Source organism: Papaver somniferum, chromosome 11, assembly GCF_003573695.1.
Source record: "Papaver somniferum cultivar HN1 chromosome 11, ASM357369v1, whole genome shotgun sequence".
NCBI lineage: Eukaryota > Viridiplantae > Streptophyta > Magnoliopsida > Ranunculales > Papaveraceae > Papaver > Papaver somniferum.
This window is the reverse complement of record NC_039368.1, coordinates 110085913-110110094: the sequence shown is the minus strand read 5'-3', so window position 1 is coordinate 110110094 and position 24182 is coordinate 110085913. Positions and strand designations below refer to the sequence as shown.

The following is a 24182-nucleotide window of genomic DNA, read 5'->3' as shown; positions in this document are numbered from 1 at the left end:
CGCTTGGTAAAACCTTGTGAGTATCAGAAATAGGTGCAGAGGATGACTCACTCATCAAAACAGAGTTTTCCTTTTTCAAGGTGTTACACTGTTCTTGGCATACCGAAGAGATGCAACAAGTTTCTCTTTTTCAACACGATGACTGCTTATTTCTGATGAACGATCCTTGATTAAACGATCTTCTCTAATTGAGTCTTCTTTAACAATATCGTCAAGCATACTAATCTTTTTAGGCTATAGAGTAATTTCTTGAACCAATTTTTCGATATTGTTAGAGAGAGATTCAATAAAGCAATAGAGTTCATGTTCTTTTACAAGAGATTTCTCAAATTCATCAATGAGACGATCATTCTTTTCTTCAAGAGTCTTGATTTTAGAAACTTGAAAATCAATGATTTCAGCAGATTTTTTTAACGATCCGGTGAGTTCCATTTCAGATTCTGACATGATGTCAATTTTCTTGTGTTTTCCATCGGGATTCGGAAGAATCTACTAAGGAGTTATCCTTTGAGGAAAAAACAAGTTTTTTGGCATAATCAGAAACTTTGGAATACATCTCTATGTACGTTAATTTTTGAGATACTTATTAGGTCCACAGAAATCAGATTGCTACAAACACAAACTTATGAAGTCTTAAACGTGTTTTCCTTCTCTGATACAAATTGAAAAATCGGGGGTCTAACAACCACACCCGATATTTCGTTCGGCATTCTGAATAGACAAACTCCAATATACTTTCAAGAGAATCAACAGACAGTCAGACTCAATCTATAAAAAAGTATATCAAAGAGTTATATCTCAATTTCTCAATTCAATCTGCAATCAAACAAATAGGAATTTGCGAGCCTGATTGAATAAGAGAAATAACTTGGATGGTATCACAAACCAATATTCAAGTGTCAATAAATTCAATCAACAACCCTAAGGTCGGATTCAAGAACTGATTGAACTTAACACACAACCTATGATTTTTCTATTATATAACGAAATATAATACGGAAAAGAAATAACACAGACACCAGAAATTTTGTTAACGAGGAAACATCAAATGCAGAAAAATCCCGAGACCTAGTCCAGCTTTGAACAACACACTGTATTAAGCCGCTACAGACACTATCCTACTACCAATGAACTTCAGACTGGAATGTAGTTGAGCCCTAACCAATCTCACACTGATCTTGCGCTCCTTACGTCTCTGAACCCCAGCATGATTCTACGCACTTGATTCCCTTAGCTGATCTCACCCACAACCAAGAGTTGCTACGACCCAAAGTCGAAGACTTGATAAAAAATCAGTCTCACACAGAAAAGTCTATTGGGATAGATAAATCTGTCTCCCACATAAATACCTATGAGTTTTGTTCTGTTTTTTGTTAAATCAAGGTGCAAAGGAACCAATTGATAAACCAGACTTATATTCCCGAAGAAAAACCTAGTATTATCAATCACCTCACAATAATCTTAATCGTATGGAAATGAAACAAGATATTGTGGAATCACAAATGATGAGAGGAAGATGTTTGTGACTACTTTTAATCTTACCTATCGGAGATAAATCTCAAGAAAATCTTAACAAGGATAATACTCAATCACAAAAGTACAAGTAAGATCAGAACACGCAACTACAGAGAAAATAGTTGGGTCTGGCTTCACAATCCCAATGATGTCTTCAAGTCGTTAACCTACAGGGTTTCGTGAAAAACCTAAGGTTAAAGGAGAATCAACTCTAGTCGCAACTAGTATTACGCAGAAGGTATGGGGATTAGGTTTCCCAGTTGCTAGAGTTCTCCCTTATATAGTTTTCAAATCAGGGTTTGCAATCTAAGTTACCTTGGTAACAAAGCATTCAATATTCACTGTTAGATGAAAACCTGATTAGATTCAAGCTAATATCTTTCAACCGTTAGATTGAACTTAGCTTGTTATACACAAATGAAATGTACCTTCATTTAGGTTTGAGTGACCGTACCTAAACGTTTAAACTAGTTTGGCTCAACAGTAGTTAACCGAAGTTAGCTATATGAATACTCTCATATCAACCTTGTTCATCTTAACCACAACTAGTTCAAATGACTCAAACGAAACTAGTTATAGAGTTGTTCAATTGCTATACTCTCATAGAAGTACACAAGAACACAATTGAAGCAAATCGGTTTGATTCACTCGAATCAATTCATGAACATTATAGCAACGGTTTGCATAGAATACTCATGAACAAACCGATTTTGAACTTTAACTACTCAAGTATGCTAACGGGTACGCATACTTAAGTAGCCAGACTGAGTTTGGGTTCGCCAGTATGCGAACGGGTACGTATACCTCCAAACACAACAGAAATTCCCGGACTCAAACCTTACGCCAATAAGAGTATCGGTATGTGTACTTAGGTACCCGTACTTTCACAAACCAACAGGTACGCGTACGGGTATGCATATTATGGTTGTCGGGCATGGATTACATATATGCAAGTACACATACTATGCTTATATCCAATTGTTCTAAACTCTATTTCAATCATTGAAACATTCTTAGAGGATGACAATGGTTGTTTTCACAAACTATTAGCATCAAAGAAATTTCCAAGTTATTGAAATAATCATTACGAAACATTCCAAGTCTACACCACATGATTGTATCACACAAACCATGTAAGATGTTACTCGGCGATTTTCACATGATCATCTTTTGACTTTCGTTAAGAATATAAGATGAACTTAGTTGAAGCGAAATCTTACCAACATATATTTCGAGAAATATGTAAGCGAGTTAAACTCAGCTCGAAATATCAAATGTGCATAATCGAATACTATATAGCAATACGACTTTCATCTCAATATAAGAGATATAGTAGAAATAAACTTTCCAAGTGATATATGAGTTTTAGTCTCCATATACCTTTTGTTGATGAAGTTCCACAAGCTCTCCTTAGTAGTTCTTCGTCTTCAAATGACGAACGCCGTGAAGTCTAATGCTCAACTACACAATCTATCCTAGCCCGAGACATCGCTATAAGTAGACTAGAAATCAATACTTATAGTTTTGATCACTAACATTGACAAACAAGCTTGAGATAGCAACGCTTGCGAGTTTTACCGAGCAATGCTCCAACAGTTGTACAAATGGTTAACAAACTATTTTTTTCTTGAAATGTTTTTTATTGTGTCTAGGAACCTGGAAAGATGGAGAAATGGAGGCAGCAAAGGCAAGTTGAGAAATCTCGAAAAGCTGATTCTCCAGTTGTTGTAGTTGATAAAGAATTTTAGGATAATGAAGTAGGGGGAGAAGTTCTGGGCAGGGAATTATGCGTGATCTGTGTACGAAGTAGGATAAGGGAAGAAACACCCGAGAATGAATGACATGCTTTTCGAATCTCAAGGGAAGAAACATAATAGAAGAGAAGAGTAAGAGATATTGACACTTAGCTCAGGATCAAGGTGTCAGTTTAAACTTTGGCTCAAATATGAATAAACAACGACGGGTATTTAAGATGCGGTATGCTTTAGTTATTTCGGCTTTTCTTATAACAGCATAGTACAAGGTGGAGAATGCTCCATATAATGAGACCAAGGCTTACTAATTTAGCTGACATTCATATATTACATGAGTGGAATTAAAGAAAAATCGCAGATATCACGGTAGTATGGTAATAAAATCATTGGGTGATGATATCGATGATATGAGTTCAAAACTCATCGGCATCGAGTTCTTCTTTACCAATCAAAAAATGACAAAATTATTTTGGTGCTCTCCTGGAATGTGGGTCACCAAATACAAACGCCTTACCCTTGTCACGCCTGTATCTAACGATTTAGAGCCGCACTCCCAATGATGTTGTGAGTTTTGACTACCTCCGGTTACTTGTTGGTCAACAAATAAGAACACTTTTTACTCTTACTTTTTGAATGACGTGTCAATTCGACAGGTATCCAACCGTTTCGTACACTGACATTTCTTGGCGCGTCTTCGGTATCTCAGAAAATAAAAAAGAAATAAAGAAATAAAAAAGAAAAACACCAAAAATCAAGCACTAACAAATTATTTAAATCTCTTTTCACTCTTTTAAGTTCCCCTTTCCACTCTCACAACAATATGGAGACCAAGCAAAGTTCGTTTTCCTTCTCTGTAAAACCCTAGCTAGTTTCTTTAGTTCTGATTTTGAATCTTCTTCCTCTGGCTTTTACATTTCCGTTTTCTGTCTTTGCAGCTCCACGAAAACTAGAACACCTCGATCTCAGGCCGGATAGAGATGAGCTCAACATGCTGTACTCTCCATGTATGTATTCTTCTACTTCAAAATTCCCCGTTCTTTCCTTCTTTTTTTTTTTTTTCCTTTCTGGGATTTTGATTTTGAATTAGTTTGACTCTTTTTGCAGGCGGTATGTCGGCGTATTTTGATCTTCTCAATTCTGCTTACACAGGGGACCTTGATCGTTTCAAGAGTAAGCTCGATTGCTCGAATATAGTCTGATTATCTATGTTTTTTTTTCTTCTATTTTTAAAAAAATTATTATTATTATTTATTTTTTTGTTTCTGAAGATATTTGTATGATTATCAGAGGTAGCTTCATGTTGCGATAAGAGAGGTGAAGGGTTATCAATAACGGTCCAACGTCTTGTGGATGGAGATGGAAGAGGATCTCTTGCGTTTGCTGCTGCTGGAGGAAGAGTTGATGTTTGTAGATACTTGCTTGAAGAGTTGAATCTTGATATTGATGTGAAAGATAATCATGGTAATATCTTTCTTTCTAATGGTTTAGTTCGTACTTTTGATATATTCCTTTTCTGATTTGGTTTCAATGGAACTTTGATTTTTGTTTCCTTGGAGATTAAACTCCTAGAGAGCAGATTTCACCATGAGCTGTTGTCCATGGATTTAGTTGTTGTTCGTTATTGATTAGGAAAAATTGTTATGGTAATTCTTTTTAAGTATGATAACGGTTGTCGACAAGATGTGGTGGATCTTCCGAAAGTTGTTTGCTTGTTAATAAATACAAATTCAAGCACTTCATGAAAGATTTTTTAAGTCTCCTATTAATAAATAAAAATTTTGCTTGTTAAGTTTGTCCTTTTTGGGGTTGATGATTTCACCATGACCGTTTGTTCACTTTCTGATTCGCGGGGGCCTTCTTCCGAAGGATGTGATGGGACTAGAATACTTTCCTTATCGTGCCTAGATAGACATAGTTTAGGGGGGACTGAATAGAACTTGGATTAAATGTTTGAACAATCACGTTTGCTATTTTTCCCAACGATCCGCTTGAAACATAGAGGGAAACCTCTTCAACTAAAATAAAAATTAATCTTATTGGTGTTTTTGTTTTTCAGGTGTAACTCCCTTATCTTATGGAGCTGTTAAAGGACAACTTAACACTGTCGAGTATCTTCTTGAGAAGGGTGCCAATCCTGATGGATCAAATGATCCAAATAGTACAGCTAATACTCCTTTGCATTATGCTGTATTGGGAGGTACCTCCCATATCTTTAACCTAAGAACATAAGTTGTACATTCTTCTAAAACTACATGTTCTCTGTTTATATATGTATGTCCTTGTGCGTGAACTTGTTTATATTTTCCACTTAATATTTAGCAAGTGAAAGCAATTTGACTTGGTATATCGATGGTAGTTTCCTTATCTAGACACAATTGCATTAATTGTGTACTTATAGACGTAACAACGTGCAATGGGCGAGGAAAGCCCATTCCTAGCTTAAACTTTTCTTGCTACCATATCCCAGTAAAATTTAGTTTATTACTAGTTGTTAACCTTATTTTATACAACAGTCTAATATTACGCAACCTATATGTATCCAGCAAAACCATCGACCAAGGCGTCCTTTTTTGCATCTTCGCCTTAACTAATGCTATGCTTTTATGAGTTTCATCAGTTGTATTTTAAGAACATGGAGTACTTGAACTGTCTAACTTTCTGACATTCCCAAGGAAATCATTCTTGTAGATAATCCCTTTTGATTGGTTTATGATCGGCATACAAGTAAAATATCAGACTGATTTTTGCCTGGTAGGATAAAATTTCATTCTTTTCTTTGCCCTTTCAAGGAAAACTTTATGTTAGGACTGTACCACATCCTACAAGGACTGAGCATTTCATTTAGAAGGGACTGCATATAAAAAAAAGATTGTTCTTAACACTGTTATGTGGATATATTCCAGTTTGATAATAGTTTTTTTTTTTTTTTTTCTTATCTTTGCTGATAGATACACTTTATTTTATCCAGATCATTGGGCTTTAGCTTTCCTTGCAAAAATTCTCTTGCTGTGAGAATCTATTCTGCATTAGACAAGCATGCTTGGTTAAGGCTTAGATGATCCTTCTCAAAAACTTTGTATCCTCCATGAGTTCATTTTTTAGAATTTTTTATGTTGTTTGGAGTTTTCTGGAGCATTTGAAGATTGAGGCTCATGGCTTACCTCTGGCCACATAGACGCAAACACTTGGTACATGCATATTTACTTTAAAGAGTTAGATATGTATACAGTATCTGTTGGGAATCTCCTATAGTGAACCTTAAGATATATCAAAATGTGTCACCTTGGTGCTCGGTCTAACTAGAGCAATGTAGACTTCTTCATGTTGCTACTTCTTTATCCCAAATTAGCATAAAGACGTAGGCTGTTTCATCTGTAATATATATTTTTCTTTTTTTGCATTTGCATTTGGATTTTGGACATATAAATTGGTGTGGATATCATATGCCCGCTTTATCCGCAGGTGATAGAAAGATACAGACATTGTTACTCTCCAATGGTATCCGCATTAATGTTGCGACTAGATCTGGCACAGCCCTGTCATATGCTGCTGTTCTTGGCCAGGTTGATGCTGTTAAAGTTTTGTTGGATCACCATGCAGATGTGAGTAGACTTCTCCACCACTAAATGAACAGTTGTTCTTTTTCAAGTAGTTGATCAACAAATAAAAATAAAAATAGGGCATTGTTACAATGTTTCAGTTATCTTTTGTAAAAAAAGGAGATATTAGTTTCTTGCGGTTCAGGAACTCTATGCAGCTCTCTAACTTGCTTTTGTATAAAATGACTAGATTATCTACTTGAGAACAGTTGGAGTATCATGTAGTGCACAAATGATTTATATCTACAATTGGTTTTCCAACTTGGTTGGGCTATTCACTAAATCTATGCTCCTTCATGTATGCAGCCTAATGTAGAGATGTTGGGTGTGGTTACTCCGGTAAATTCGACTATTATTAACAATTCACTGCAAATCATGGATCTTTTACTACAGGTACAAAAAGGTCTCAACCTTCTGGTGGCATAATGTCTTATTAATTATCATGATATTATCTTCTCAGATGTTTCTCAGATTGATTTTTTTGAAGGAATCTACACAATATCTACATCTAGTGGATCTAGATTACACTTCCTGCTTGTATGAAAAGACTCATCCCGTTATTTATCTGTTTGACCATGAAAAGACTCATCCAGTTATTTATCTGTTTGACCATTTCTGAGTAAAACCAGTGGTGGTAAATTTTTACAGTTATATTTGAGTTTGATTCTGAACTTCTTTTTCTTTGTTTGTGCCATTTTCTTCTCTTGGTGTATAGCTCGTTTTCTAGGTCCAAAGGTGATTGTTAACTCAACATATGAGCACTGTTACACAAGCTGGTGCTTCACACAATCCCAGAGTTGGGTACCCTAAGTACCCATACCCTGGTTAATATGGATGACATGGATACATCACCTTATTGAAATTATGATGTTAGAAGAAGATACTGTTTAGCTTGCTGGTCATAAGTGCACATAACTTAGATATGCTTAAAATTAATGTTTCTGGTTCATTATAAATGGAAATCCTGAACAAAATTAAATTAAAGCATAATAATGTGAAAGATAATTATGGACCTGTGCAGATCTCTCAAAACATAATACTCTGGGCCACATGCTAGTGTAAATCTTATCTCAGAATCTTCTTGAAGATGTAGTGCCCTGTCTTCCTAAACTTTTATGCATATATTGATAACTAATAAACTCTTACCTTCCTTTTTTCGCATGTATCTAGGCAGGTGCCGATCCAAATGCCAAATCATGTGGATTTGCCCCTCTGATATTGGCAGTAAATTATGGGCTAACACAATTTGTTGTGCGCTTACTGGAGGCTGGTGCTGATCCAAATGTTACAGATATTGTATGGATACCTAATACTTAGCCGCTTAATTAATTTCTCTCCAGTTCAAATCATCTATTATTTCCATATAAATGACTTTGTGGGCCCATTGTGACCCCTCCGTCACGGGTTCAGCTAACCCCTACAAATGAAAAAGTAGTATGTCTATGCGACTATTAAAATGCAATTTTTCATACTTGGAGTTATTCGACCCTCTTCTATCGAAATTCATACCATCATAGTCTTAGTTTGCTACACCTTCTTTACAATTAAAAGGTTCACCAAGATGCCCTCTTGCATGAAAACTTATATCCTTGAGAATATAAGTGGCAGGCTGGTTGTGTGTGGGTATGACTAATTTTTCCATCAAAAGTCAAGAGTATTGGCAATACCATTTGAGTGAACTGGGTTGACTGGATGTCGGGTTATCTTATGATCCTGCTTATCATATCAAACTTCTTTTTTATTTTTTAAACACAGAAAGGGATGACTGCAGTAGAAAATGCTGCCAAAGAGGGTAGTAATGAAATCGTTGAGATCCTATTTCCTGTGACTTCTCGCATTCCAACATATCCGAATTGGACAATTGCTGGACTTATGGAGCACGTACATTCTGAGGCCACAAAAAAGAAGAAGAAGGTACATAATCTATATCTTACACACGTGATGAGTTGACTTCTAACTGCAGTTACGTGTTAACTTGAGTCGGAATTCCTTATATATTGAGGAAAATGAGAGGAAATACTTCTGTCTGTTTGCACTTACAGTAATCCTTCACGACCTCACCCTTTTCCTCCATATGTCATTTGCATCAGTATCAATATCAAATACTGCAGGTGCCTGACAACTATTACCTAGCAGGCCTTTATGTTCGGAAGTAGAAGTACATTTACAACATTTGTACAACCCTTAAAACTGTACGCTATGGGATAGCCACTTAAATAAGTAGAGGCCCTAGTTTTATCAAGAATAATAGACCATTGTATCTTTTACAAGCTTAAGCAGTTATGGTTGCAGAGGTTACAAGGACAAGGGAAGAACCGAAGGCTTTACAGCTCATCTGCACTTCTTGGCTTAAATCTTTTAGAAAAACTCTGCAATTGAAAACGATTATAAGAACACTAAAGGAAGTAAAGGGATGGAGGCATAATGAAGTAAAATATGTAGATCAAAGGATATTATGTGTCACGTTATGATGAACCAGTGCAATAACCATCATTTCACATCTCTTATTCTTCGTTGCCGTTACTGCCATTTTACATTTTAAATGCCTTGTACTTCCAGTTTGTTTCTGAAGTCTTTAACAATACGATTCTGAACTTTTGAACAGAAGAAACCTGAAGCCTATGAGACGTTTCTTCATGGAAAAAGGAAGGGGGCAGAAGCATTTCACAAAAAGCAGTACTTTTTGGCAGCGACGTGGTACTCAGAGGTATTTACTATTAACTTTGAAAACAAATGATCAGTAACATAGTGGTAATTGAATAATGTTTAAGTGGTGGTACGTAAGAGTAAACTTAGTTTCATGAGTTAATTTATATAGCCTATTAGTGTTGTTGCTGATGGTGAATATTTATGTCTTCAAGCTTTACATCTATATTTCTGATTGCACACAATTAATGAGCACAGTGGTAAATGAATGTAGGGTTCGTTATCAGCTTGTTTGGTATAATATGCATGTTAAGTTCAACACCATTATTTGGTGCTTCCTTTTTCTTCCAAGTCTACCATGAGTGTCTGTAGTTCCATCGTAATAGACAATAAGATGCACAAATTTTTCAGGCGGGGCAAGCAAATTACTTTAACCTTCACTTAATCACGAGTAACTAAGGTGTACATCACATTTCCATTAGATAGTAGAATAAGTGTATGCTTCCAGACTAGTAGTTACTAGGGGTTTCTGGGCTTCCTGTAGTGCATGGATCTATTGGAAGTTAAGAACTGATTTATGTCGTGGTATTATCAATTGCAATAATTAATTGCTTTATGAAGTTTGTTTAGCCTTATTACTATAGTGATCATTGATATTATCTATAATTTAGGGGACTAATTAAGCGGTGCGAAATCTTGTATTAACATTCATCAACTCTAAGTCTGGCTGTGGAGAGGAAAAATAATAAAAGATTAACAAGAGACCCCGTGAGATCTTTTCAGCGAGCCAATTTACATGTGTCGGACTTTGTTTTAGAAGTCCTAGTTTCTCACTGTCTGAACTCTGAACTACTTTCTACATTTTCATTCTTATATCCTATTTTTTTTGGTTTCCTCTTGTGTGTTGTGAGTTGTGACTGCTTTCGCAGTTAAATTTTGGTGATGGAAATACAGGCGTTGGAAGTTGCTCCAGCAGATGCAACTCTACTATCCAATAGGAGTGCGTGTTATGCGTGTATGCGAGACGGAAATGAAGCGTTAAGGGATGCAACTGAATGCATATCTTTAAGGCCTGATTGGCCAAAGGCATACTACAGGGCAGGTGTAGCACTCAACATTCTGAAAGTCTGTGTCTTCGCCTCTGCATTGCTTTTTCGGTTTCCCCAGACAAATCACATCTTAATTTATTTATTGAATTTTTTATCACAGAGGTACCGCGAAGCAGCAGATGTCTTTTTTAAGGGTTTGACACTGGATCCTGCAAACAAAGAGCTTGTAGATGCATTCAGGTTCAGTTTTGTTGACCTTTGTTAAAAGTTTATTATTAATTACGTCATTTATAAGTGCTTGGATTCTCATTCAAATTTGGCACCTATTTTATTTGCCTAAAGGTGTCCCTTATTTTTTCTAGATGTCAGTCATTTTTGCCTATTAGAAACGTGTAGGACACATGTTTACCCACAACTTACATGGCCAGAGGGTTTACTGGCCAAACTCCTTTGAATCGTGTGATGGAGTGTCAATGTTGCACATTGTTTCACAACCTATATGATCCATGAACTGTCGGTGGGAGAAGTATCATTTCTGTTTTGCCAAATCTGTTTGTATTTTGTCTGGAGCAGAATAACTAGTACAATGTGAAAACTTATTTTATTTATCGAACCTTCTCATATTTTGTGTATATTGATTTCTCTTCCAAGTCCGAAGCCATTCTATTATTAAATCTGTAGAATCTGTCTCGTTTAGTTACAAGAAACTCCATCATAATTTTTCTGTTTTACGCTCTGGCATACTTTCTAAGTATTTATCTCCTGTCCGTGCTTACAGGGATGCTAATGAAGCCAGATTGAAGTCAATCATCCTACGTCCATAGGAAGAAGAGGATGGCGATGGTAGTAGACTGATAATCACGACTAGAAGACGTTTATGTGACCAATTTTTTGTGTAGGTAGTGGGTTTTGCTAACATTGTAACTATATGTAGCAAGCCATTACTTTAAATAATTAATACATTTCTACTCTGCTTGGAATTTTTTGTTGATGAAGATTAAAAGGGAACTCTATTAACTTCTTATGCCACTAGTAGGTGGGTGAATAAGTTTCAGTTGCCATTACAGGCTAGACATTATCCCTGATTACCTCTTCCTTTGTTTTGATTCTCGGAGTTTTAGATAATTGATTCGGACTTCTTAACTGAAGTCTTTGATCCTCCTTAGCATTGAACATGTGATTTTGTTGGAAAATACTGATTAGCCCGTCAACCATCAAGTCGTTCCACTTTCAATTGTGTACTCGTGGAAAGTAATCACAAGTCGAGATCGATTTACAACTTCAGAAAAAAAAAAATGAACAGAAAAAGAAAAGATTGACCGACTTCAAATGGTGTAAAAAGCACGATGCTAGCATTCTATTCCATTCCATTTTGCACTCACCACCTACACAAAGTACGGAAAAAATTCGTCACACTCATCCAAATATCAAAGACTTTAAAGGAGAAGATTCTAGCTAGGGTTCCCAAACTAAAAGAATTCTAGAGAGGTTCACAGTTGAAGCAGAGAGTGAGAGGCGAAAGAAGATTTTTAGGTAAAACGGATTTGATTACCGTGAGTGAGTGAGAGGGTGAAGTATGGGTCGTCATACAAGTAAGAAACCAAAGGTTAATGGAAAGAAGACGAAGAAGAAGAAGCATGAAAGAAAGTGGATTTCTGTTGGCAACAAGAGGAAAGTGGTTCAGATTATTGATGCAAGTGGATTTCTGTGTTTTGTTTTGTCTATTGTAGGTATCCTGGGATATCATTGGAGTCAATTGCAGAGGCTTGCCCAGTTTGTCATGGAATTTGCAATTTGTAAATCGTGCTTGCGTTCTTTGTCCATAAAATCAAAGGTTATTCTACTATTACTTTTCCTTTCTTGTTCACTGCTGTCATCCTGTCACCACTTGTGACCTTCTAATTACCTTGGTAAGTCTTATATACTTGTCTCATGATACATGTGCAGGTTTTGCAGAAGTCGGAAATGGAGCTAGATCCAGAAAAAAAGGTTGAATACAATACTTATCTGTTACGATATCTTCTTCTAATACTGAAACAGTTTGACCAAGAACAACTGAAGGAAAAGGAGACAGAGGCTAGGATTCAAGGTATCCTTCATAACCTTGGGCATCAAACATCATTCTTGCTCTCCTCGGGTTCTAGCTCGATGAGTGAACTGATATCATCTTTCATGAATTCCATATATTAATTATAGCTTGTGGTCGTGTTAAATGACACATGTCTTATGCTTGTATGTTACTAATACGCCAAAGTTGATACTGGGACAATTTGTTTTTTAAGGCAAAAAGAAGTAGCTTTATTAACAGAAGAAAGAACATTAGAAAGGTCACATGATACAGAGGCTAAAAGAAAGGGCACATGATAAAAATCACCTAAAAAGGACCCTAGAAAACTGCAACATTATCTTAACATTGAAGGCATGCAACAGTGCAAGTTATGCACTAAATGAAAATGCGCATCCTTGGAAATTTGTATAAGACATTGCAAAGTTTTCTCAAAATTTTGTCACTGTTATCTTTTTCTCTAACAAGATATCCTTCTGGACAGGATTATCTCATCAAGAGGTATCTATGAAAGAGGTTATATGTGGTCCTGATGAGCGTGTCTATTGGTATGTAATTCATATATGCGTTCCATTGTGTGGTTGTCCTTCTATTTTTCTGGACTTAACCAGTTTACATGGCTTGTGGGCAGTGACAACTGCCAAACTTTAATCGTTGACTTGCACAGAAGTTGTTCAAACTGTTCGTATGATCTTTGCCTTTCCTGTTTCCGGGAGATTCGTGATGGTATGCTACCTGGGGGTGCAAAAGAAAAAACTGAGGAGTATATAGACAGAGGTACACCACATATGCATGCTAAAGAGTTGAAGCCTTCTAAAGGTCTAGCAAAGTCTTCTATGCGGGCTAAAAAAACTAAGCCTTCGAAAGGTCAAGCAAGGTTGTTGAAACGAGCTACAAATGAGTGGAAGATTGTGGATACTGGCAGCATCAGTTGTGCATCTTGCTGTTCTGGTATTCTAGAGCTGAAGTACATTCTTCCGGATAATTGTGTGTCGGAGTTAGTAAATAGAGCAGAACAAATTTCAAAACAGAGCATTTTTGATGATCCTGCCACTCCTACACAGCAGAGATCCTGTTTTAACTCTGTTAGCGATGTTGACATTGACAGCAGTAAGCTAAGGAGATCTGTTTCTCAAAAAGGTAAAAACAGCAACTGCTTGTACAGTCCGGAAGCTAAAGAAATCCAACATGGGGACATGGAGAACTTCCAGAAGCATTGGGTCAAAGGAGAGCCCGTGATTGTTCGTAATGTGCAAGAACTAACATCTGGCTTGAGCTGGGAGCCAAATGTTATGTGCCAGGCACTGCGTGAGAAAACAACTTCCAGGTTGATGAAAGGTTCCGAACACTTAGTTTCCAAAGCTGTTGATTGTATGAATTTGTGCAAGGTCAGTACCATATTCAGTGGGAACATCCTCCTCTATACTGACGAAGATCTATATTGTTCTACTTCATTAATAATGCTGTCCTTCTTCCTTTCCCGTGTCACTGAATTGTATTTTACATATTGGGATTCAGGATTGTCTAACTAATTGATTGAGACTCAATTGTGGGATACTACTTAGTTGTGTTCAAAGTATTTTTTAGTATGTCTTAGGGATGATGCTATTGTTGGGTCTCTTTATGACGCAGGTTGAGGAGTTACGTTTTCTGCCGCGTAAGCACATAGCAAAGGAGGACAAGCTGGAGGTACAATTCTAAACACTTGAGACTAAATGCTGATATATCGAAGTGATAAACATGAGACTAATTGCTAGTATATCGATCTCCGCTAGTATGTATATTTCGAAGTGATATTACTGTAATTCAAACATGATATTGTTAAACCACGATATCTTGTCAGAGAGTACTAGGTTGCATTATTTCATTTTTTTTGTTTTGAATCTCAATGTTTGAGATCATGCATGTTGTTTCCAGCTCAAAAAGTTTGACCCAAATATTCTTAATTTCATATGTACAGGTTAAGAAAATGATCCTCTCCGCTGTTGACAGAGCATTGAATCAACTGGAATGTCATTTCAAGGTTCCAAACGGCAAACACTCTAGCAATTCTGCTGGCAAGCTTTCTCCCGAGCAACCAATAAAAGGCAAAGCAAGTATTAATCCAAAGGCAGAACCTAGCAAAGAAGCTGCAATAGTTGAAATACTGAAAGAAGTGGATTTCGAGACTACAACTTTCAACGATATTTGCCAATAGCTGGGAAACCATTTTGGTGTAGATCTAATGTGTAAAAGGATGGAGGTGACGGGCATCATCCAAGGTGTGTTGATCGATATCAATGGTGATTCTTAGCTCTTCTTCCTTGATGACCAAGGGGTATTACTTTCTTTTGGATGTTAGATGAAAAGGCTACTTTTCTCCTTGAGTTTAATGCAGTAACTCTTAGCCCATGGTGTGTAGCACAGTATAATGTCCGGTTTATTTAATAGAACTGCATTTGGTTTTAGGGAGAAAATAATCCGATGCAAATGAGAAAAATGCCAGTTTGTGAGAAGCTTTGCTGATACTAATTTTCGTCGCTAGGCAAGAAACCAAAGAAAACCTGGCGTAACCTTCCAATCTCAACCCTCTGGCGATGGGCTTGACGCCTCGCCTCACACAACATACTGATGGCTATATATGCCTATATGGGGACTTGTCTAGTTACTGTGTTCAGACGTTTTAAGATATGTGCATATTGGCCCAATTGGTCAGGAGTCTGACTCTCAAATAGGAGGCCAGCAGTTCGAGTTTCCGCTCAATCGTAATTATACTAACTTTAACATGGGTTTAAGAGGGTCGAGTTTGCATTGGTCTGGCGATCTATGTTTAAACGATTTGGATCAATTTTATGGTTGTCGACCAAGTTTCTTAGATCTCAACAGAACAGATGTACTCATCACAAAAGGACCAGAAATTGGTCTTTAGTAGAAAAACTCACAGTAGGCTTCAGATGTGATTTCCTCATTTTTATTACAGATTTGTAAACCATGTGATTTTGTTTGTCTTTATAAAGCTGCAGGAATCTGTCTGATTTTTCATAGGAAGCAATGGAAAGGAAAAAAATCCATAGGCAGAAAGACTTGAAAGCTTTTGCTGCAGGGGCTTGCGATCTCATGGTGACACGATTTTTCCCAACGCTGTAGCCAAAAACGTATGTTGGAAGAAGTTTGTAGGGAAAGGTGATATTACAGTTTGGCACCCGTTCACTATAAAATCAATCGTAAAGCCACCATTTTGCCAAGATCAAATACTGATCAAGCTTAATTACCGGATTTATTTCCTTTTTTGAAATCTAATTTTCATGCACTTTAGGTACGCTAAGATGGAGTACACGTCAACAACTACTTTTTCATGAAAGCTTGTGAAGTTGAAATGAAATCAAGATAGTGCGAAAGCCGTAATTTCTCGGCAGAGGAATTTAGACCAGCTAAAGATGATACAAAACCAGTCTACCAGTTGTCATTGCCACCAGTTGCACAAAGCCTGATGTTTTAAAAACCTGCAGTGATCAATATATCGCAAGGAGGGTCATTTATGGTCCGACGATTTTGTCTATGTAAATTTTGTGCGTTGTTTTAAATGGAGTTCACTATCATGCGATAGTTCACTTTTATGCTTAATATCATGTTCAAAATTTTACGGAATCAATTTTTTGTTTTTATACCTTCTGTTTTACTTTAACTTCCACTATTGTTTAAGAACTCCGCCGCATGTTCTACGCTTATGACTTGTAACCTCGTGCTCCTTTCAGGTATCAAGGTAAACTAAATACCAATTTATTCGGTGTTTCAATTTTGTCAAATGCTGGTGATAACGCATTTGCAAATATGAGTTGTGAGTTATACTTATATGTTCTTTTTGAAAAGAAAAAAAAATTACTTCACTCGAAGATACCGGAACTTTTTACGATTATGAAAAATGAAAAGAAAGAAAGTTTTAATATCCAACCTAAAGATGTAAGCACATCATAACACAACACGTTAAACGTGTTGTGCCGTTCTTGACTAAGCTCGAAGCACAAAACAACATGCGGCACAACACAATAAGTGACACGGGCAAGCATGAATACGCAACAAGTGACACGGGCAAGCATGAATACACAATAAGTGACACGGGCAAGCATGAATACGCAACAAAATATATCATAATAAATATATTTCACAAAAATCTGTATTCTAGAGTTTATTTGATAGTAGAATAAGTAATGGAAACTTCGTGTATACGCTAATTTTTAGGAATAAAATTTCGTCAAAAATTTCGTAAAATTAGAAAATATATACTAGTATATTTGCAAAAACTTAGGCAATTATTATTTGTTGTTAATTATATTAGAATTATCTGAAGACTTATTAAATCAATCATTATACAAATATCATTTGAAAACACAAAATGCGTGCCAAAACATTACAACACATTGTTATAGACACAACACATTAATTTTTTGACACATCACACCACGACATCACATACGGACACATTAATTTCTTGGTACATCACATCACATAACAACACATTTGAGATGCCCTTTCGTGTGCTAGTGCCAGTATAACACGACATGTTTTACACCTTTACTTCGGAAGCAAATCAATACTTACTTTTATTGGGCGCACACTTTAAGGCGTTAAACTTGGGAAGCATAACAAGGCGCCTTGAGACGCATTTTTACATCATAACAACTACCTTTCTTTTATTAATCGATGATCTCATCTTCTGGGTACATGTACAAGAGAAAAAAATTAATTATATAATTCATTTGATCATTTAAAAAAATCAAAATTGTAAAGAGTGACAAAAGCTGAAGAGCTGTCAAATTAACAAGAGCGAACCTCGAGGAAAGTCGTTATTCCTTGGAAAGGTACTCTCACAGTCCAACTCTGCCACAAGGCAACAACCATGTGCGAGTTGGACTCAGTTTGACCCAGTGAGTTTGTAAAACCGGTTTATTTCTAACCTACCCTCCCTAGTCGAGTTAGGTTAACTACCCTAGTTAGGTTAGGTTATACGGGTTGGGTGTTGAGAGAAGCACGAGTTTAATTGTCATCTTCATCTTCGGTTTCACCATTTTCATCTTCATATATGAAAGTTTGCAGAGTCCTGATGCACCCAGCAAGACAATAGTGATGCTTATCGATGATGTTGCATCATCCCCAGTTTCTGAAATTCCAATTGAAACTACCCAGGTCAACTGAAGTAGAGAAGAATCCGTGTACCAATCAGGTCATCTCTTGAAAAAGGTCTGATTTTTTTCCTATGTGAATTAGGTCAAATTGGTATATGATATTGCATCAATTTATTTCAAAATGGATACACAGGCTTCTTATATTCGAACTAAAATTATAGGGTTTCAGCCTAATGACGAATTAGTTGTTTCTAGTTAAGTTGTTCGTAAGTTTAATTTCATGAAGGTGTTAATTAAAGAATTGCACTGTTCTTCATTAGTAATATATTTCTCTTGTATACCTGATTGCTATTTTTTTGGTGAAAACGGTACAGGTTTGTGAACCAAAAATTCACATTTTCAAGTGACAACAATAAATAGAATGGAGCTTTTAGTGTTGAGCACATTGAACTGGAGAATGGTAGCAGTGACACCTTTCTCATTCATAGACTACTTCCTCATAAAGATCAATGTGCATAAGCCTTCGAGAACTTTGATCTCAACATCAGTTCAACTTTTTTTAAGCAAAATTAGAGGTATGTTATCTCTTGTCAAAACTAGAACAAGTTTAATCAATGAAATACAAACAGTTTCATAATGCATTGGAAATGATTTCAGGAACGAAATTCCTAAACTTTAAGCCTTCGGAAATCGCCGCAGCTATATCTTATTTCATTCAACATGTAAAGACAGAAAAATTCTTGAACATTTCTTCTTTAGTAAAAAACAGAAGCATAATCGTGAATTTTTGGGAACTACTAAATTTTATTTATTTTTGATTGTTCCTTTTATATATGTTCTCTGCAGGAAAAATTGTGTAGGCGTCTTAAGATGATCCAAGAAATGCCAACAGGATATGGGTTTTCACATAATGAAAGTTAATCTCTGTCCTCGGTTGCTTAAATCCTTAATGGTATGTTAGATATTGCTTGCTGTTTTAACTACTAAGAAAATGATGCCTTTGATATTTTTGTTATCTCAATTAGGCTGTCTCCTTTAGGATTTGGCCACTACAGCCCATAGGATGACGTTACTTCTCTTGTCACTTCTTTATCCTGCACCCACCAGTAATACACTTTGTTAGTGGGGAATTACTGTACTTTGGATTGGATTGTTTTAGTAGAACTTCTTGTAAGGAATCAGAACTTCAGTATTGTTCTTTTATAATTTAGTTAGTTTTTGTTCTAACTTCAGTTCAATGGGATCGGTGAGCATGGTACATGGTTAATCATTTACAATCTGTGGGAAGATGATCAAGGTGAACTGGAGCTTGATTTTCAATCCAATCCACATGTATGTTCTCTTTATCCTTTGCGCTCTTTGCTCTCTTTATCCTTGCTCTTTATCCTTTTCAATCTGTAGAAAACATTCAATTTGTTAACATGTCTAATCCCGTTTGTTCTCTGTGTTGCTCATCTTTCAGATGGTCCTATAAAATAAATTGGGTACCTATACAACACGGTCGTGTAAATTTCAATGAGAACTTTACTCTTCAAGGTAGTATAAATTATTATGGGTAACTCATTTTGAGGGTAATATGAATTTAACTAGGTACCCAAATCAGTCTGTAGCATAAACAAAATTGGGTAAATTGTTTTAAGTTCCAACAGAATAGGTTTGTGCTCCGTGTATATATGTACTCCAACTTGATAGACTTAGGAGGTGATGGAATTGTGTTTGCAGTATGCGTGCCTAAATTAAAAGATGACAACCCGTTATGCACTACTTTGTTATCAAGGAATGTGGAACCATGATACAAATCTAGCCGCATCCGGTTTTAAGGGACATCACAATTTACATCATTACTCTCTGGTCATCCACATAAGTTCGATGGCAATTGCCATCATTGAGCTCAAAAGGGGTGTTGCAATTAAGGCGGTCGATCGGACATCAGAAAATGCTTACCCAGTTCTTGAATTACCGTAATATAGCAGTAGAACTTCACATTCTTTTTATACTCGACGAATATCATTTTATGAATATGAGAAGGAGTAAGTATGAAATGGAATTTTTGCAAGTATTGGACCAAATTTATTTTATATGATCATCTTAATTTGTACCCAGTTTATTATATACTACAGTTTTGCAATTTTACCAGTTTATTATATTGGATAGTACTTGGGTGATATCACACAAAGGGAAACTGACAAATGTTAAAAATACATCATTACCAATTCTGAAAGTAAAGTGTTTAGTCCACTAAACAAAATTAGCACACTATGAACCAAAAAAAACGTAACTACCAGAGTATGTTTTTTCGTCTTCGCTCCTCCCACTGTCCCCTTCAGTATGAAAAGTTTGTTGGTTCTCACCCAACAAGAAAAGTTTGTTGGTTATTGTCCCAGTAGTCAAGTTGGAGCTTCTTCCAACCTTCACCACTTCCTTCCCAGTGAGGCTGTTGATTGGCGACTGCAACTATATAATCTTAACATCCCCAATCTGTCCTACAACCTTCACAGTCATAGTCACATTGGAGATCTCTAAAACATCAGCAAAAGCAATGAAGGCCCATCAGCTCGAACAAATGTCTCTGCAAATCAAAATGGACAAATTCGGGGGTCATTATAACCAAAGAATCGTTAAAAAAATGAAAGACTTTTAAAGTGAGGTTAACTTAAAATCGACTCCGAGAAGTTTTTCTATGGCTTTAGTGATTTGACCAGTTTAGAAACTATTACAATCAACTCAAAACTCTACGAATTCATTCATTTTCCATATGCTCAAGAATATATAAACCAAGGTTAGATTGGAGTTTCATGTAAGCCTTAATGAAGGCTTTATAACCTCATCCCAGAACTTCTATAACTTTGTCAAAGCTCAAGAGATATATCGGCATAAATCACAACAGTTTCATGGTAAGATGCCATGAAGGGGGTTCCAAAACGAATCAAAACTACATTACCTGGATTGTTCCAGCAAGGGCGTCATACTAAAGATGTCTCCAATGAAAGATGATTCCTTTTCCACTGCTCCAAGATATACCCCAGGTCCAAGGCTAGGAGGCAGTGGATGAAACATCTTCTATTTTGGGTAGTCAAGATCAACTCAAGAATCCAATTTTATGTTTGCCTCTACGACTCCTTACTATTGCCCCAATGTTTCATATGCCTCTTGACTTGCAACCTAAAGCATTAATGGAAGACGAGTAATTGAATAAAATCACAAAAACAATAAATTGAAAGATATACAGTCCAAAAGAGTGAACAAGCATCACCGTGGAAGATCCCATTCAAGAAATTATCACAAACCTTAACCCTCGGACCAATACTCAAACATGAAGGTCAAAATATGCGAATGCGATAAAGTAACACTAACGGATTCTAATGTTACAACTCCCAGAGTACTTGACAGTCAATTCTTATTTAACTTGGTCCTAATGTTGCCTCAATATTTATTTACTTATCACTTAGAAACAATCGATTAATTGTGTATGCAGAAATTAGTCGATAGATTGGTGACATGCTAAACATTTTACAGCCTCCCAACTTGTCTTAGCCTGTAATGGCATATCCAGAATTTGGAAGTATACACATGAAAGAAGTAGGAATATATAATCAAAAGCTTGATTTTCTGACAAATGTAAAGAAATGGCATGAAAGATCCACATAAATGTCAAAGTTTTACGGAACTAAAAATATATTTATTCAAGTTAAGTATAATTTACCGAATAAAAGTTTAGCAAGAATTAAATAACCGAACTAAACTATACCATTCCCTATACATTTCCAAGAGAAACATCCCAGAATAATTCTGACTCATATTATTCAGTCGGTAGGTGCTTCATATGTATGTTATGGTGAATTTCTGTTAAATTGTTCAAAAAGTACATCTAATTGATAGTGGTCTTCGGTAATTAAGCATGCAGTGTACATGTTAGAATTTCTTCTTTATAAATAGCCTTACTCCTCTCATTTTCAAGATCGAACTGGAAATATATTCCATCTGCAGTTCAAGCCATGTTGAACCCCAGTATGATCGAAAGTTTCATTCTAAGTAGCAATATAACCACCTAAACTGCATTAACTATCACTGTTCAAATCAAAATCTGCATACACCATATGAAGACAGCAGTGATGCGGACATTCAGAAACTTTAAAATGTAAAAGATTTACTTACATGATCAGATTGCATTTGCTGCAAAGCCGCAAGTACTTTTTGCCTTTACTTACATGCTCAAATTTCCTTTGTTGGAAAGCCGCCACTTTGTTTTGCCTTTACTCACATGCTCTGATTGCCTTTCCTGCAAAGCTGCCACTTCTTTTTGCTTGAAGAGTCGATAATAGGCGAAAAATTAGTTACTAAACATGCTAATACCATTTGTAGTATACTAATAATATAGATACAACTGCCGGAGAAAGTGAAACCAGGTTTCAGGAGCATACTTAATTTCCAGGCAATCCAGTGTATCAGATATTCAACATGAATGTAAAAATCTGTTAAAGCTCATTTCCACCGTAATCACTAACAAGGACAAATTCCAAGAATTCACATAAGTGAACTGTATGACAATTTCCCTGCTCCAGTTTGGTAAGTAAGAGGGATCTTAATACACTGCAAAATCAACCCTCTGACCCTTAAGAAACCAATTTAATTAGCAAAATTTCATCTCAAACCCATTATAAATCAACCCTAAAACCAACAGAATAAAATTCTCGTAGGACTAAATGTTGGTTCTCACCGTAATGGATCAATTTCTCTTTCAGTCTTCAAAATACACAGAAAAAACGATGAACCCAACAGAGAAGGAAAATTTAATTCCATCAAATTACCTTCTTGATTGGCAAATGTGAGATGATATGGGGATGCAACTCCTTCCCATTTTTTGTTTCTTCTAATATCAGTCAAACTGGTGCTCCTTTTCATTTTTGTTTAGTTTGATTGCCTGAATAGAAACAAAAGAGTGTTAGATTGTATAAGAGATTCTATTACACCCTAATCGAAATCCTATATACACATTAAATGATAATTCCGAAGACAATAACATAATCTAGGTTAAAGCAGAAGAGACCATAGAAAGAATTTAAGGTTGAGGGTAAAGGGAGTTGAGGGGAAAGGGAATTGTAGCTATGTCGAAGCAGGAAACGTAATGGAAAAAATCTGACTTTAAGTTTAGAAAGAATCTCTGACTCTCTGCAAGTTTGCATATTATAAAGATGACAAGGGAAAGAAAAGAAACACGATAACCAAGTAACCAACCCATATCCCCTAACTTAACCCAAAGCATTGTCCTAACTCAACTAGGGAGGGTAAATTGGTAAGAGCAACTGCAGTGGTGCGATCAAAACCAAAGATCAAAGATCAAAAAAAAGACCAAAATTTGGGTTTAATCCATGTTGTGACGCAACGGTACATGATTAAAATTTCGTCAGGCGGACTTTAAAAGTCCGTCCCATTTTTTTTTTTTGTAAAATTTCATCAGGCGGACTTTAAAAGTCCGCCCCATTTTTTGTAAATTTCATCAGGCGGACTTTAAAAGTCCGCCCCATTAAAATTTCATCAGGCGGACTTTAAAAGTCCGTCCCATACTTTATAACTTTCATCAGGCGGACTTTAAAAGTCCGCCTCATTCTTTTTTTTTATTTAATTAAAATTTCATCGGGCGTAATTTAAATCTCCGCCCGTTAACAAGCGTCCTTTAAATTTACGCCCAACAACAAGCGTACTTTAAATTTACGCCCGACTATATTAGAATTTGGGATTTGGTCGCGACCATATTTGGTCTGGAATTTGATCTTTGGTTGGGATTTGATCTTTACTCCGTCCCACTGTGTTACGATCTCATCCCAAATTTTTGGTTATACTCGCCCACTGTGGATGCTCTAAGAAACAGAATTGCTAACTCACTGAATCAAGCTGAGTCGCAACCTGCACATAGTTGTTAGCGTTTTGGAAAATTTGACTATCAGCGAACCTTTCCATGAAATAGTGAATTTTCACGAGGTTCGCTCAATAAACAACAACAATGATTCGTTCATTTTATAAATAAATTATTGGATAATTAGGATCTTTTTCCACCATGCTAGTTTCTGAGAAATAATTTAATTTTGATTTCCGCATACGATAAAATACAGTATAACGGCCAGGGTTCCACAAATGCGTTGGTTTTGATGTTATTCCTTGCCTGTAAAAATAAAAATATTTGCGGACAAACCCAGAAATTTAACTCACTCATCCCTTCCATCATTTATATAGTTCCACAAGAACAGATGATTCGCAGCTCATTGGTGAAACTCCGAATTTTTTATCTTCAGCTCTTCGTCAGAATCCAATTCATTTTTTTGACGCCTGGTTAAATTCTCTCTTTACCTAGCTAAGTGTCTCTTAATTATTTATTTTTTGTTTTCTTTGTCTTTTGGTAAGATAATATTAGTAGAGTTTATTAGGGTTTATTGATATTTTGTTATGTTTTAGAG

At 36.1% G+C, this 24182-nt stretch overlaps 2 protein-coding genes and 2 long non-coding RNA genes across 10 annotated transcripts; 3 read left to right on the top strand and 1 right to left on the bottom strand.

Annotated features, from left to right (window-relative positions):
* The first annotated feature begins 4039 nt into the window (after positions 1-4039).
* Positions 4040-11951, top strand: LOC113322151 (ankyrin-2-like). 3 transcript variants are annotated; one of them, XM_026570189.1, is made up of 13 exons: positions 4040-4105; positions 4205-4273; positions 4374-4439; positions 4557-4730; positions 5326-5466; positions 6732-6871; positions 7175-7261; positions 8039-8164; positions 8624-8782; positions 9474-9575; positions 10469-10616; positions 10724-10803; positions 11342-11951. In XM_026570189.1, the coding sequence occupies exons 1-12, from the start codon at positions 4090-4092 to the stop codon at positions 10753-10755; spliced, it is 1260 nt and encodes a 419-aa protein (XP_026425974.1). In that variant the 5' UTR covers positions 4040-4089; the 3' UTR covers positions 10756-10803; positions 11342-11951. The 3 variants fall into 3 exon arrangements, 2 of the variants coding, with proteins under 2 accessions (XP_026425974.1, XP_026425973.1); XM_026570188.1 differs by having other exon boundaries at positions 10469-10639; XR_003347049.1 differs by lacking the exon at positions 11342-11951 and having other exon boundaries at positions 10444-10616.
* On the top strand, positions 11114-16274 carry LOC113322149 (lysine-specific demethylase JMJ25-like). Of its 2 annotated transcripts, none has more exons than XM_026570186.1 (8): positions 11114-12397; positions 12511-12652; positions 13113-13176; positions 13260-14016; positions 14261-14317; positions 14589-14889; positions 15631-15790; positions 15924-16274. In XM_026570186.1, exons 1-6 carry the CDS (start codon positions 12140-12142, stop codon positions 14823-14825), a joined length of 1515 nt encoding a protein of 504 aa, XP_026425971.1. In that variant the 5' UTR covers positions 11114-12139; the 3' UTR covers positions 14826-14889; positions 15631-15790; positions 15924-16274. The 2 variants fall into 2 exon arrangements, with proteins under 2 accessions (XP_026425971.1, XP_026425972.1); XM_026570187.1 differs by having other exon boundaries at positions 15625-15790.
* Positions 16275-17645: 1371 nt separating this feature from the next.
* On the top strand, positions 17646-19352 carry LOC113322955. Of its 2 annotated transcripts, XR_003347372.1 has the most exons (6): positions 17646-17845; positions 18105-18305; positions 18388-18452; positions 18577-18682; positions 18964-19062; positions 19193-19352. It is a non-coding gene; the product is annotated as an uncharacterized LOC113322955 (long non-coding RNA). The 2 variants fall into 2 exon arrangements; XR_003347371.1 differs by lacking the exon at positions 18388-18452.
* Positions 19353-19785: 433 nt separating this feature from the next.
* Positions 19786-22933, bottom strand: LOC113322954. Of its 3 annotated transcripts, XR_003347370.1 has the most exons (6): positions 22778-22922; positions 22539-22651; positions 22152-22320; positions 21886-22033; positions 20672-20892; positions 19786-20299 (listed from the first exon to the last, which is right to left on the bottom strand). It is a non-coding gene; the product is annotated as an uncharacterized LOC113322954 (long non-coding RNA). The 3 variants fall into 3 exon arrangements; XR_003347367.1 differs by having other exon boundaries at positions 22539-22933; XR_003347368.1 differs by having other exon boundaries at positions 22152-22651; positions 22778-22927.
* Between the last annotated feature and the right edge of the window lie 1249 nt (positions 22934-24182).